At 43.9% G+C, this 14,048-nt stretch overlaps 1 protein-coding gene across 2 annotated transcripts in view; it reads right to left on the bottom strand.

Moving 5' to 3' along the window:
• The window catches only part of PTPRA (protein tyrosine phosphatase receptor type A), a 140,008-nt gene that overhangs the window by 38,583 nt on the left and 87,377 nt on the right, over positions 1-14,048 (bottom strand). For both annotated transcript variants that reach the window (XM_081207028.1, XM_081207029.1), the window contains exons 3-4: positions 4,963-5,044; positions 3,461-3,829 (exon numbers count right to left, since the gene is read on the bottom strand). In XM_081207028.1, coding sequence (XP_081063154.1) covers positions 3,461-3,829; positions 4,963-5,044 — 451 coding nt within the window. The remainder of the gene's footprint in view (positions 1-3,460; positions 3,830-4,962; positions 5,045-14,048) is intronic.

Here is a 14,048-nt window from a genome sequence, read left to right as displayed (position 1 = left end):
AACGTGATGTTATTAGCAGAATCTCATGGTTAAGTTTTTTCTTTTACTATTCTACTTAAGAAGGCAAGGGATTTGTGCGTATCTGTTGCATATCAGACTACTCAGCATGGAATTAAATCTCTGCACACAGAAAGTTTGTATGTCGGGGAGAAGGGACGTCTGACATGCAATTTTTTATGTTCGATAAACAAACCTGCAAGTCCCTCCCTACACCCTTGTAGTAATGGAGTGGCCAGTAACAACTTTACCACTCAGTTCTGTTACCTGTATGAACTGATTCCAGTGAGCAGATTCTAAAGAGACACCAGCACCAAGTCTCCCACACCCATAGAACAAAGAACCCTGGGGAGCCAGACACACTCTTTCCCTGCAAAGCAATACACAGATACACACTTGCTTTGTGGTGTAGTCTTGTGCATTCTTTGCCTGGAATCAGCAGTGCATTCTCTGCTCAGTTGACTGCTTGTGCTTTGCTTCCTGGGAGTCCTTCCCTCATTCTTTTGAACATAATGAAGGACCATAAAGGGACCCCTGACCATTAGGTCCAGTCGTGGCCGACTCTGGGGTTGTGGTGCTCATCTTGCTTTATTGGCCGAGGGACCCGGCGTACAGCTTCCGGGTCATGTGGCCAGCATGACTAAGTCGCTTCTGGCAAACCAGAGCAGCGCACGGAAACGCCGTTTACCTTCCTGCCAGAATGGTACCTATTTATCTACTTGCATTCTAACGTGCTTTCGAACTGCTAGGGTGGCAGGAGCAGGGACTGAGCAACGGGAGCTCAACCCCGTCGCGGGGATTCAAACCGCCGACCTTCTGATCGGCAAGCCCTAGGCTCTGTGGCTTAACCCCTCAGTGCCACCCCCGTCCCTATGAAGGACCATAGCTCAGTAGTAATCGCTTTGCATCCAGAAGGTCCAAAATTCAATCCCCAGTATTTCCAGGAAGGGCCTAAACCCTGGGGAGTCACTGTAGACCAGAGTTTCCCAAACTTGGGTCTCCAGCTGTTTTTTTGGATTACAACTCTCATCATCCCTAGCTAGAAGCAGTGGTCAGGGATGATGGGAATTGTAGTCCAAAAAATAGCTAGAGACCAAAGTTTGGGAAACTCTGGTGTAGACAACCAGGAGCCAGGTGTTCCTAACTTGGGAGAACACACGTGCCTATTTCCTGCTAGCCTTTGTGGAGGTGGGTACCAGCTCAGTGCAGCGCTGTTTGCTCACATTCATGGCTTATGCTGCCCACCCAATGTTGCTAGGGGTGCTTCCTTGGCCCGGAAGAGTTGTGCTGGCCTACAGTCACTTTAAAAAAAAGAGGAAAGATGTATAGGAGAACTGGAGGCATCTGGGATTCCCACCTATTTGCGCACCTTCATGGCTTCTGAGCCTGAATCAGCTAAGGTGTTTGGGGAGGCATCAGATCTATAATCTATTTTCTCTCTTTTCTTGAAGGAGGTGAATCAGGAAGGGTGAGGGAGCCGCCACCAGGTAACCATTTGCCTCAGGCAGGGACTTTGCCTGATAGCTGTTTGTTTGCCTGCCTGCCTTTCCCTCCTGCTAGCCACCATCCCGTAATAACATTCTCCTTTCGCCCTCCATCAAGGATGGAGAGACCAGGATGCACAGGAGGAGAAAGGTGTGTGTGTGTGTGTGTGTGTGTGTGTGTGTGTGTGTCTGCCTGCCTGCCTGCAAATGAGAAAGGGACTTCTCAGCTCCTAGATAGGCAGGAAAATCTGAAGGAGGTTGAGGGGGTGGGGGGTGGAGAGAACTCTGGGTGGACAACAAAAAATGGATGGTGGGAGAGAAGAGAGAGAGAGAGATCTGCTCTGTTGCTAAGAGCTGCTGGCCTGGCAGAACCCCCATTTGTTAACACCTTGGAGGAAGATGCTGTGCTTTTCTCCCTCCAACTGCACTTTGGCTAAGATTTAAAAGGGCCTTCTCTGGCTGTCTTTTTCCCATATTGCGTCTCTTTCTTGTCTTCCCAACTCCCCTGTGTTTTCCTTGCCCTCATGATTCACCATCAGTCTTGGACCAAAAGTTCTTTTTCTCTTGCTAAGGATATAGATTTGGGGAGGGGGGGGTGATGCAATTTGGCATATGCTTCTCATCAGATTTGGCGAGATGGCGTTTCTCTTTTCTTGTGTCAGATTATGTGAGTGAGCGACTGGGCCAGGATTCTAAGTGAGTCATGGCTAACTGGGGTTTCTTTAGCCAGTTGTGAATGTGGGGCTCTTGCCTTTTCCATGGAATCTGAGTAGAAGTCCAATTCAGTAGAATTAAAACTGATTCTTTTGCATTGGCATAGTTTTTACATGGGTCCACACACACCCCAACCACCATCAAATCACAGGTGTCATCTGCATCTCTGTGAATTGTACTGTAAAATAATCAAATTTGATTAAATAATCAGATCCAGCACTTTTCAGTGTCACCACGGCACAAAATCATGGATTGGAGGCAGCACTGACAAGCATGTACCTGTGAACTACAGGAAAAGCTTCACACAACAGGGAAAGCTTCACTTTGATGGCGGCCCTTTAGTTCATGTTAGTGACAGCAAAGCAGGAGTTGTATTCCGGATTAGCAAATCAGGTATAACGAGTGCAAGAATTTGCTAAATGCTATTGAGAACGGAGTATTTTTAAAAGAATTCAGTTTGAACTAATTGATCTAGAGTATGACAACAATTGTGAGTAGGGCTGGGCGATATCTCGATATATTGTCCAAAACTAGTTTGAAGTCCACATCATGATGTCCATTTCATAATTTTTGATCTGGCAATATATTGGGAATCATGATGTGTGTCTGTCTGTGCTATGCAAAAATCACAATGTGGGGGGAAACGTGAAGCCAGCAAGTGTTTCTCTTGATTCCTGCAGCCCCTGTTAACCCTTCTGGCTCAGCTCTCCCGCCTCCTGCAGTGAATCAGAAGAGCAGGTGCCAGGAAACACAGTGAAGCCAGTCAATGTCTCTACATCGCTCCATCCTTATTTTGGACATCATGATATATTGGTATATTGTGAAGTTTAGCTGGTGATATATCACAATATTGAAAACCAGGTATAGTCCAGCCCTACTTGTGAAGGGACAACTTTTAAGACAGTCCCAGTCTCAAAAGATATTTAGCATTAACCCACCAAGTAGGTCTGGAGCAGTTTACACTAACTGTGGACCACACAAAAAAGTTGAAGGAATCAGAGGACTGGATCCATTATCTAGTCTAATTTTTTTGCCTAAAGCAAGCTCCTGAGTGTGTTCCCCTCACATTTTAGCATGCCATAAAGCAGTGACCCTAAGTGAATAAGATGACACGACACTAGAAAAACAACAACACCCAAACTAGAAATAGAGAGAGTAACTGAACAAGCCGCACACTACTCACAGAAGCTGCTAAACACACATAAGCTACTGGTCATAACATATGTATGGGAGCACAAATGAAATATAGCAAAGCTCTTCCGTACTTGAGGTGTCAAAGGCTTTTGGCGTAGTTACTGCTGTTGTGGTGTTGACCTCTACAGTCACCAGATTTGAATTTCCAGCAGTCGTGTGTGGAACTGAAGGTGTGGCATTTGTCAAGAGGGAGGTGGGCGCAGAAGTGGGCCCAGTTGCTGGCAAAACTGTCGCCTCCGTGCCTGGAGAGCTGACCATCGTGGCAGGCAGGAAGTCTGTGGCTGTAGGAGGAGGAGTAGTACGGTTTGGTGCCATAGCAGGAGACGCTGCTTGAGAAGGAGCGTGGCTACTGGTGGGGCTTGTGGGCTTCCTGCTAGCTGGTTGCGTCTTGGCAGTTTTCATGGAACTTGTGAGCAAGGAAGAACCCGTTGAAGGGAGCACTAGAAGTAAAAGAACAAAAGGGAAATTGGCAGGATATGTTGCTCCCCACACCTGATCTTACACACACAGACATGAGCGCCAGGTTTTTCTCCACAAGTAGCAGGGCCTCCCAGTTTAAGAATGAGATTTATTTCATCCAAAATTAACAAATCTAAACCTACAAGCCAAATAAATATTTGCAGAAGACAGCATGCAAACTGTTAGTACTACGTTGCCCTTTATAGGTATTGGAAGATACTTTCCAAGGATCATTCTATTGTATTTTGGCTGCTCAATCCCTCCACACAAACCCCCAACAACACACACACTCTCCCCCCCCCCCCCGGTATCTTTCGTTCCACATCTAGAACCGTTACCCTTATTATAAAGTGTTGCACAGAACTACAGAATAGAGCTCCCTTTCCCCTATCTTTGGAAAGCTGCTCAGACTGATGCCAAAGTTCTAGCAGTCTTGTTTACTTAAGACACCAAACCAATGACTGCTTAAAAAATATGCAGGCTTCGATCTGGAGAAGAACTGGTGGAAGAGGATGGCAGGTGCTTCTGTCCAATTTTTGACAGCCACTCTCCCCAGCCCAGCCCAGCCCATTTATCATCTTAGACTGCAGTGCTGGAAGTTTTTTTACTTACAGTTGTTAGAAACCAAGATATGAAAGCTAGGATCTAAATGGCACCTTAAGCCTAGGTTATGGGCACAACAACGGAATATCTAGGCACGCTTGTTTAATAACAAGAATACAAAGCTGAAAATGAATGAACTGCAGCTAAAATGTTATGCTCATTTTTCACTGGGTCTAGTCCTTCCTCTGCCTACCCCCCTAATATTCTTAAGAGGTCTCTTCTCCAGTTTTCAGGGGAGGCATAAAAACATCCTCCTTTCCTTCCACTCTGAAGTTTTAATCTGAATCTTAGGCACAGTACTGCACCCAGAGCTCAGAAACTGCTTGCGCTAATGAAATTCCCTGTCGCAAAATGCCCCTAGAACAATGGGCATTTTTGAACACTGGTTACTTAAAACACATTTTTAAAATTTGAACATTTACTAAAAGTTATGTCTGCAGTAGGAAGGTAGTCATGCCCATTCCCCCTTGATATGTTCAGTGATTATACTGAAAATGACATAATGCTTTACCTGTGGTCATGTTGGCTGCTGCTCCCAGGAATGTCAGGCAGCTGCTGAGCAGGATGACAAGGAAGCATGAACCCATGTTGGCCTGAGCGGTGAGGAAGAGAAACAAAACAGATGGGCTTCATTAACAACTCAAGCTTGCATTGCCAGCAAGAACTACCATCAGAAGTACCTAAGCATTGACACCTGTCACACTTTTGGAAGGGAGCCAAGAGAGATCTTTACAAGAAGCAGTGTCTCTGTTATGTGCCAGGGAATTGCAACATTCAGAACTAGCACATTTATAGGGCAGAAAATGAGATACGAGGTACAACCCAGGAAATCCTCAGTTCAATTTGCTCCTTAGCCATGAACTTATTGGACGGCTTTTTAAGGAAGGTACAGTGGTGCCTCGCAAGACGAAATTAATCCGTTCCGCGAGTCTCTTCGTCTAGCGGTTTTTTCGTCTTGCGAAGCAACCCTATTAGCGGCTTAGCGCTATTAGCGGTTTAGCGGCTATTAAAGGCTTAGCGGCTATTAAAGGCTTAGCGGATTAGCGGCTAAAAGGCTATTAGCGGCTTAGCGGCTTAGAAAAAGGGGGGGAGCGGAAAAAAATCGGAACACTTGCAAGACGTTTTCGTCTTGCAAAGCAAGCCCATAGGGAAAATTGTCTTGCGAAGCAGCTCAAAAACGGAAAACCCTTTCGTCTAGCAGGTTTTCCGTCTTGCGAGGCATTCGTCTTGCGGGGCACCACTGTATTAAGACTCAGAACCTCCTACTTCTAAATACAATTAACAACAACAACAATGACACCCTACTATATAGAACCAAAGCAGACTCTTAAGAGTCCCTCACCAAAACAAAGCTTTCTTTTGGCTTTCAGTAAGATAGGGATGACAACCAACAAGGCAAGTTTCATAACACTGTAGGCCATTTGGTTTCGTAATAAGCCCTTTCCCACAGGATTCACCAACTCCTCTTTGGAGACTTTCCTGCAGGGTCAACCACTGCAACGCCAAAGCAGCACATCTGTGCTTACAACTTGGCCAAATCTCTTGCAATGGCTTCTGTTACCGTACTCAGTTTCTATCTGCTTCAGCCCAGGCCCTTCCCAACCTCTGGATGCACAGACAAGAATGAAGTCATAGACGACCTGAACACACCACCCAAACCCTCCCAGCTACAGACAGCTTTGACTATCTGCAGGGAGATCTCGAGGCCCAAACGAGATGCAGTGCTAAATACATAAATGAAGAATGCACCCAGCAAGGAGGCGAGGTTTTATCCTTCCATCCACACACAGCTCCAAATGAAATGCCCCCTCCCAAAGACAGCTTTTCTCCCCTAAGAATAACAGTGGTGCAAGAAAGGGAGGGATTTTTGTTAGAACCAAGGCGGGGGAAGAAAAGGTTGTGCCTCCCCTCCCTGCACACTGCAGTCTTGGATGAAGATTGGTCCCTCCTGTGCCCAATATTAAATTTAGAAAAATAACCACCCTGACACATTCAGCATCACATCCATTTTGGCCCTTATAGTCAACTAGGTCAAGAATCCTTTGGACCAAAGAGGGAAGCATGAGCCCTAAACGCACCAAGTCCCACACATAGAGAATTGGCCATGGAATGTCTTCAAAACTCGTTTGCCCAGCATGTTAAGTCCCTGAGAAGTGCCTCTTGGGTCTCTGGAGATCTGGGATGACTTCAAAGAGTTTACACCTATATATACAGGCACAGGAGTGAAACACCCTGTTGGCAAACAGGGTGAAACAGATCTGCTGGGTGCCTGAAGTGCAGTGTGGAAAGCTAATTCATAGATGTTCAAAGTATAGCCAGTGCAAGCCAGACGTTACAAATATTGTACATTGACACATGAAGGTCTGAGAGTTCAGAATCTAGTGGTTTTTCTGCAAGAATCCTTGCATCACCTAATGATTACTTTTTCAGATTTTAGGATGTGTATTTTTTCTCTCTGAAGATTATTTTCATTTAGAGTTCCCACCTGTTGTATCAGAGGTTCATAGAATCATAGAATCATAGAGTTGGAAGAGACCACAAGGGCCATCGAGTCCAACCCCCTGCCAAGCAGGAAACACCATCAGAGCACTCCTGACATATGGTTGTCAAGCCTCTGCTTAAAGACCTCCAAAGTAGGAGACTCCACCACACTCCTTGGCAGCAAATTCCACTGTCTAACAGCTCTTACTGTCAGGAAGTTCTTCCTAATGTTTAGGTGGAATCTTCTTTCTTGTAGTTTGGATCCATTGCTCCGTGTCCGCTTCTCTGGAGCAGCAGAAAACAACCTTTCTCCCTCCTCTATGTGACATCCTTTTATATATTTGAACATGGCTATCATATCACCCCTTAACCTCCTCTTCTCCAGGCTAAACATGCCCAGCTCCCTTAGCCGTTCCTCATAAGGCATCGTTTCCAGGCCTTTGACCATTTTGGTTGCCCTCCTCTGGACACGTTCCAGTTTGTCTGTGTCCTTCTTGAATTGTGGTGCCCAGAACTGGACACAGTACTCCAGGTGAGGTCTGACCAGAGCAGAATACAGTGGCACTATTACTTCCCTTGATCTAGATGCTATACTCCTATTGATGCAGCCCAGAATTGCATTGGCTTTTTTAGCTGCCGCGTCTATGCCGCGTCTTTTTTATTATTTGAAAGCATAGGTTCTATGCTTTCCAACAATAAAAAAAGTGGTGTAGCTTTCTCCAACTTTAAAATACCATCATATGGGACCACTACAGTCACTGGACTACTTCCTGCTGCAGTTGAAAGCATAGTAGCCTCTGTTGGGGGAAAACCAGTGACTACAATTTTGAAACGTCTTTTTTTAAAGCCGTTTCTCTCTTACATGTATGGAAACATGCTCAAGGTATGCAATGGATTCTGGGCTGTGATGCTGGCTTGCTTCCCTAAGAAAAGTGTGGATCTTGGGTTTTAATCTCTTGAGCATGGTAGCAATCACTGTTTAAGTAAGAATAATTCAAGGGTGACTGACAGCAATTAAGACAGCCTCCCCCTAACTAGTGTTTTCCAGATATTTTGGACTACAATGTCTATCAGTCCTAGCCAGCACAGCTTGAGGAAGGTTGGAACAGAATGTGGAGTTCTTTATTTGTGTAGACAACAGTTATTTCAAGATAGTATCCCCAAGATAGCAGCCTTGAGGCCATGAATTTCAATTCTTTATTCTAGCGTAAACAGATACTCGTTTTCCCAGTTTCTGGCATTAGCACAAAAAGAAACCCTTGCTCCAACAGCACTCCCACTGCAAATCTGGTCGTCACTTGGGGAGAGGGGAGGAGGAAGTTGTAAAAAACAACAACCACAACAACTATCTATATATCACCTAGAGATCTCTCACAAGGTTTTATAAAAGGTAGTATGACTACATGTGGGTTGTGCATCAGTGCGGAAATTAAGTACTGTATCTAAATCACTTTAGACCAGAGACAAAAATGGGGAGCAAGTATTCCAATCCTGATCATCACCATATGATAACTTAGAGCAGAGATGGGGAACCTGTGACCCTCCAAATATTGTTGGACTACAAACCCCATCATTCCTCACTACAGGCCATGCTGGCTAGGGCTGAGTTGGTCCCAGCATCATCTGGAGGGCAACTTGTTCCCCTTCCCTAATTTAGAGCTATATGGATTTTCAAGACAAGGAGTTCTGGAACTACCCTGCTTTAAAAGTGCACAGCACTTGCCTTGCATGTTTGGGTCTGTGCCAGAATGGAGTTATCATTTAAAAAAACATGCAAAAACCCAAAAGCCTACCCCATAAATGGACAATGAAGGATAAATAAAGCAAGTTACTGAAAATGATAGTGACACATTTATACTGAAGTCATACATAAGATAAACACTACTTTCCTCCAACTGCCCGCTCAGACATCTAGGCGGAGTCATCTCTCTCTTTCTCTGAAATACTCCTTAAAACCCACTCTTTCTGTGAAGCCTTTCACTTGACCCTTATCCTCACCACCAATGGAGCAAACCCAAAGTATGCAAAACCAAGTTTTTGTGTTTTCATTCCCTACTACCCTTGCCTTCCTCTGTAGTCTTCTATACTGTTGAAATGCAGGTTGCCAGCTTCTCTGGGCAAAGTCCCCTTATTTTGCTTATGTTCAGGGAGAAACTGTTATTAGCAACAGCTGCATTTTTCCTTTGCCATATGCAACCATCAGTATAGATTGTGGGCATGAAGATTTTGATTCACATCAGTAAAGAACGAACACCACGGCCTAATATTCTCTTCACAAAGAGAGAGGACTACCATTTTCATCACATGGATACACTCCAAACAGTTTGGATTGCTAAACAGTGCCAACTAGTAGCAAATCTGTTTCAAACGAATACAGATTTTTAGCAGGGCTGCAAATATCCCGGGTTTCTAGAAATATGACAGCAAGGACTTTATATTAAAAAACAACAAATTGTCCTTATGCAGGGCTGGAATCAGGGGCTTGTAAGATTTTTCCAGTGGTCCTTGCAAGTGTCCTTCAGCATGCCAGAAAGCATTAGGACAGCCTCTACGTCACAGAATGGTTTTATGCTCTCCATAGCAAAGAAAGAAAATCCTACTTTCACTTGGGAGTTTTGACTGTTTCGAAAGAAGGGAGGGGAGCCATGCCAGCAAGTTTCCTTTTCCCTTTGAGAACCAAGAAATCATAAAACTGAGCAGAGTGGCTCAAGTCCCTCTTTGTCCGGCAAGTTAGCTAACATAGCTCTGACGTGATTTAAAATTACATCAGTTTTAAAACACAGCTGCCTGCTCCTACAGCCCCCTCAGCAGTATCATTTTAAGAATCGACTGTCTCCTTTGGTAGAAATTACTCAAGGTAGGGGTAAAGCAGATGTTTTGGAGGTGGGGGAAGGATGATCAGTTCAGAAAAGGAATCTGCATGCACACACTTTTCCAGCGATCTGGCTAGGATCGTAAGATTGGAGCTGAAGCTCAAGCCAACCCCGGAAATAATATGTTATGGATATCAGAGGGCTTCTTGACAAATATCAGGTGGGAACCAACAGCATCTGATAATACGGACTGATTGATAAAGATGAGCTCCAGGGGCTGCAGGTGTTATCATGTCAAGCAAAAAGGGACCACACACCCTCTCAACATTGTTTAATTTAGAGAACAAGATGGAAGTCACTTTATCACAGCAAAGATGTTTGCTAGTCAAAACTTCTCTCAAATCACCTAACGCTGCAAAATAAATTGACAGCAGCATCTTAAAAGTAAAGGGGGTGCCAGGAAACTGGGGGTTATGTTCACATGTGGTGGAGCGTGTAAATATGTACAATTTTTTTGGTAAAGGGTGTTTAAGGAGGTAACAGAAATCACTGGGTTAAAGCTGACCAAAAGTCCAGAGGTAGCATTATTATCAATTTACGATGGGGTGGAAGGTTCGCAGGCTATGAAGGACTTGCTCACAAATTCATTGGCAGTTGCACAAATTATAATAGCTAGGAAGTGGAAGGTGAATATAAAATAGAAGAATGGTATAAATAGGTGTGGGATATAGCTATTAATGATAAATTAACATGTGGGGAATATGCAGGAGAAATGATTTTGAGGAGATATGGAAGGTGTTTGTAGAATTTGTACAGTGGTACCTCGGGTTAATAACTTTTTATTTTATTTATAAATATTTTTTATTGAATGATTTTATGTTACAAAAAACTATACAGCCATACTACCACTAAATATAATTAAGAAATAAAAATTACATACATCAATATTTAGTTTATTTGTTATTTACCGTCTTATTTCCTCCCAAACACTGCATACAAAAACACTTATATGTGCAGACGCCCACACTTGCACACAAAATAATAATAATGAAAGTAAATATTTTCCCCGTTTTATCTTCCAAAATCTTTTCTTCAACTTTGACTTCCTGTCAAGTCCCTTTGCATATATTTTATCTTACCTTTGAATGTACACAATAAACCTTTCTATATAATTTTTCCAATGCATTCTGAAAACATAATAAATCCTTAATTGTTGTCCACCTCCTTTTAGTTCCTTCAGTTCCTCGGGTTAAGAACATAATTCGTTCCGGAGGTCTGTTCTTAACCTGAAACTGTTCTTAACCTGAGGTACCACTTTAGCTAATGGGGCCTCCCGCTGCTGCCGCGCCGCCATTGTGTGATTTCTGTTCTCAACCTGAAGCAAAGTTCTTAACCCGAGGTACTATTTCTGGGTTATTGGAGTCTGTAACCTGAAGCGTCTGTAACCTGAAGCGTCTTTAATCTGAGGTACCACTGTACTGTTAAAATGGAAAGGGGTCAAACCATTGCAAGAGGTGTTGGAATTTTGGGAGGCTGGATAGTTGCAATGGAATGGTATTGTGGGTGGGGTGCACATTTTTATTCTTATTTATTTATGATTATTACTTTGTCAAAATAAAAATAATAAAATAAATGTTTGGTGTGGATACAAAAAAAGAAGTTACAGTGGTGCCTCGCAAAACGAAAAGAATCCGTTCTGTGATTCTCTTCGTCTAGCGGTTTTTTCGTCTTGCGAAGCAAGCCCATTGACGGATTAGCGCTATTAGCGGCTTATCTGCTGATCGGATCAGCTGATAAGCGGCTTAGCGGCTTAGAAAAAAGGGGGGGAAGGGGAAAAAACCAGCAGGAACTCGCAAAACATTGTCGTCTTGCGAAGCAAGCCCATAGGAGATTCGTTTTGCGAAGAACCTCCAAAACGGAAAACTCTTTCGTCTAGCGAGTTTTCCGTCTTGCGAAGCATTCGTCTTGCGGGGCACCACTGTATGTCTTAAGTCTTATTATGGCTCCCTCCCCTGTGTACACGCCTCCCATACAGATACAGAAACTGAGGGGAAATGCTTGTAATGTTATCAACATACACACAGCTGTTGGCCAGATGCAGCATCCTGCACACTTCACAGAAAAAACACACATACCCTGACATCATGCCTCTGGTTTCACACAAGGCGGAGGGGGAGGGAGGAGCAGGAAGGGAAAATGCATTACACCACAATCATTTTTGCAAAGAACTCAATAATAGGCATCAGCAAGACTGTGCAAGGAGAAACAAATAGGAAGTATTGGGGTTTGGTTCTTTAAAAAGAGTCGCTAGGCTAACTGGATGTGACCTTCTTTGACTTGGAAATCCTATCAGCTGTTTCCACATGACATTGTCCCTCCAGGATGAGACCATGCACTCTGCAGGTGCTCAGAAACACTCAGTTTGTACCCATGTTCAAACATATTTTGAAATACCTTTTCGTGTGGTCAGATATGGGATAAAGCAGCCCATGCTAAGCTGGTTCCAGAGTACACAAAACACAGCAGTTGGTAATCCTCACCATATATCATTGCTTAGAATGTAGGCAAGTATCTGGCTTACAAAGACTTATTCTGGCATTAGGTAGACACTCAGAGGTTTACTGCTGTAACGAGAGCAAAGTAAGTTGGTGAAGCAACTCCATCTTAGTCCCTTTAGGCAGTAGTTTACATTAACTACACAGAATTTATGCAGTGCTTGCAAGTGCTTCATATGATTCTCACAAGAACTGTGTAAGGTAGATCATTTTTACTCCTTGAAGAAAGGGGAAGGGCTGAGAGAGGTGAGGTCACTGCAAAGACTTTCTGTGCACAGAGAACGCCTTACCACACCAAGCCATCTGCCATGGGACCCCTGCACATTGCAGAGGATTCTGCGGCATGTCCTAGGGTGCTGGTCAGATCCATCGGTCTTTGCTATCCCATTATGTGCTACAAAAGCACATCCTCGAGCATTTGCCCATTTGGAGGCGCAGTTTGCAGCCACAGCAAAGGTGGCATTTTTCCATCTCCGCCGTATTAAGCAGTTGGTCCCTTACCTTTCTCGCCCTGACCTAGCCACTGTGATCCATGCGACGGTCACCTCCAGGCTTGATTATTGTAACTCGCTCTACGCGGGGCTGCCCTTGAAGCTGACCCAGAAACTCCAGCGGGTGCAGAATGCCACTGCGAGGCTCCCTCCTTGCCGCGGGATCACATTCATCCAGTGCTTTACCAACTGCACTGGCTCCCGGGGAATATAGGGTCAGGTTTAAGGTGCTGGTTTTGACTTTTAAAGCCCTATGCGGCCTAGGACCCACATACCCACGGGACCACCTCTCCTGGTATGCCCCGCGGAGGCTCTGGCCGGGGAGGGCGGGGTATAAATAAAATTTATTATTATTATTATTATTATTATTATTATTATTATTATTATTATTATTAGCTGTGCACTGCACAATGAAAACCAGCAGTGGTTGAGGGGCAAGGTTCCTCTCCGCAATCTCTTATAAGTTCCAAAGAACCCCAGTTTGGAAGGCACCATGATTAAGTTTTGTAATTAGAACACTCAACCTGAAAGTAAAGGGAACTTTTCCAAAGTCAAACCTGCTCATTATGTTTACAGTTTTAAAATCTACTCTCGTGAGAGTTGTGTCCATTACACTGTCTTCTTGCACCCTCTGTCAATTACTCTGAAAGGCAGATTACATCAAGACAAATCTGCTTAAGGTAACCCAGGTAAGTTTCATGGCTGAGTGGGATCTGACCCTGGACTCTCCCTCCCAAATCCAAGCCAAATCTTTTGCTTAAAAACAGAAAGGTGCATTTCTAGTACTCGGAATTATGCAGGCTAAATTGAAAATGTGATAGTAAAAAAACAACAAAAAACCAACCACTGAAGATTAGGCCCACACTAAAATTAAGATGTGACTACGATGGCTGAAAAGTATGAGCTACATGCCATTAACTCATATGAACTGCTCTGAGCTTTCATTAAGCATATGATGCTCTGCACCCGTCTTTTTCTTTTCCATTTGCCTATCAACTCACCCCTTCCAAATTCCTTTCTAACACATCAGGAAGCAAGCACGCTGCATTGCTTGCCAATTCATTTCTGGACACAGTTCCAGCTGCTGTTCGTTACTGTATTGATATTTATTTATTTACCAGAGTTTCAATACCACCTTCATTAACGCAAAAATATCATGGTGACTAACAATATAAAGCCAACAATAGCATTCCATCAATAAAACAAATGCAGAATACATTATAAATCAACAGATCAGATTACTGCATCAACATGGAT

Source organism: Podarcis bocagei, assembly GCF_964188305.1.
Source record: "Podarcis bocagei genome assembly, chromosome: 9".
In the NCBI taxonomy this organism is placed as follows: Eukaryota; Metazoa; Chordata; class Lepidosauria; order Squamata; family Lacertidae; genus Podarcis; species Podarcis bocagei.
The sequence above is the reverse complement of the archived record's forward strand: the minus strand, read 5'-3'. Positions and strand labels throughout refer to the sequence as shown.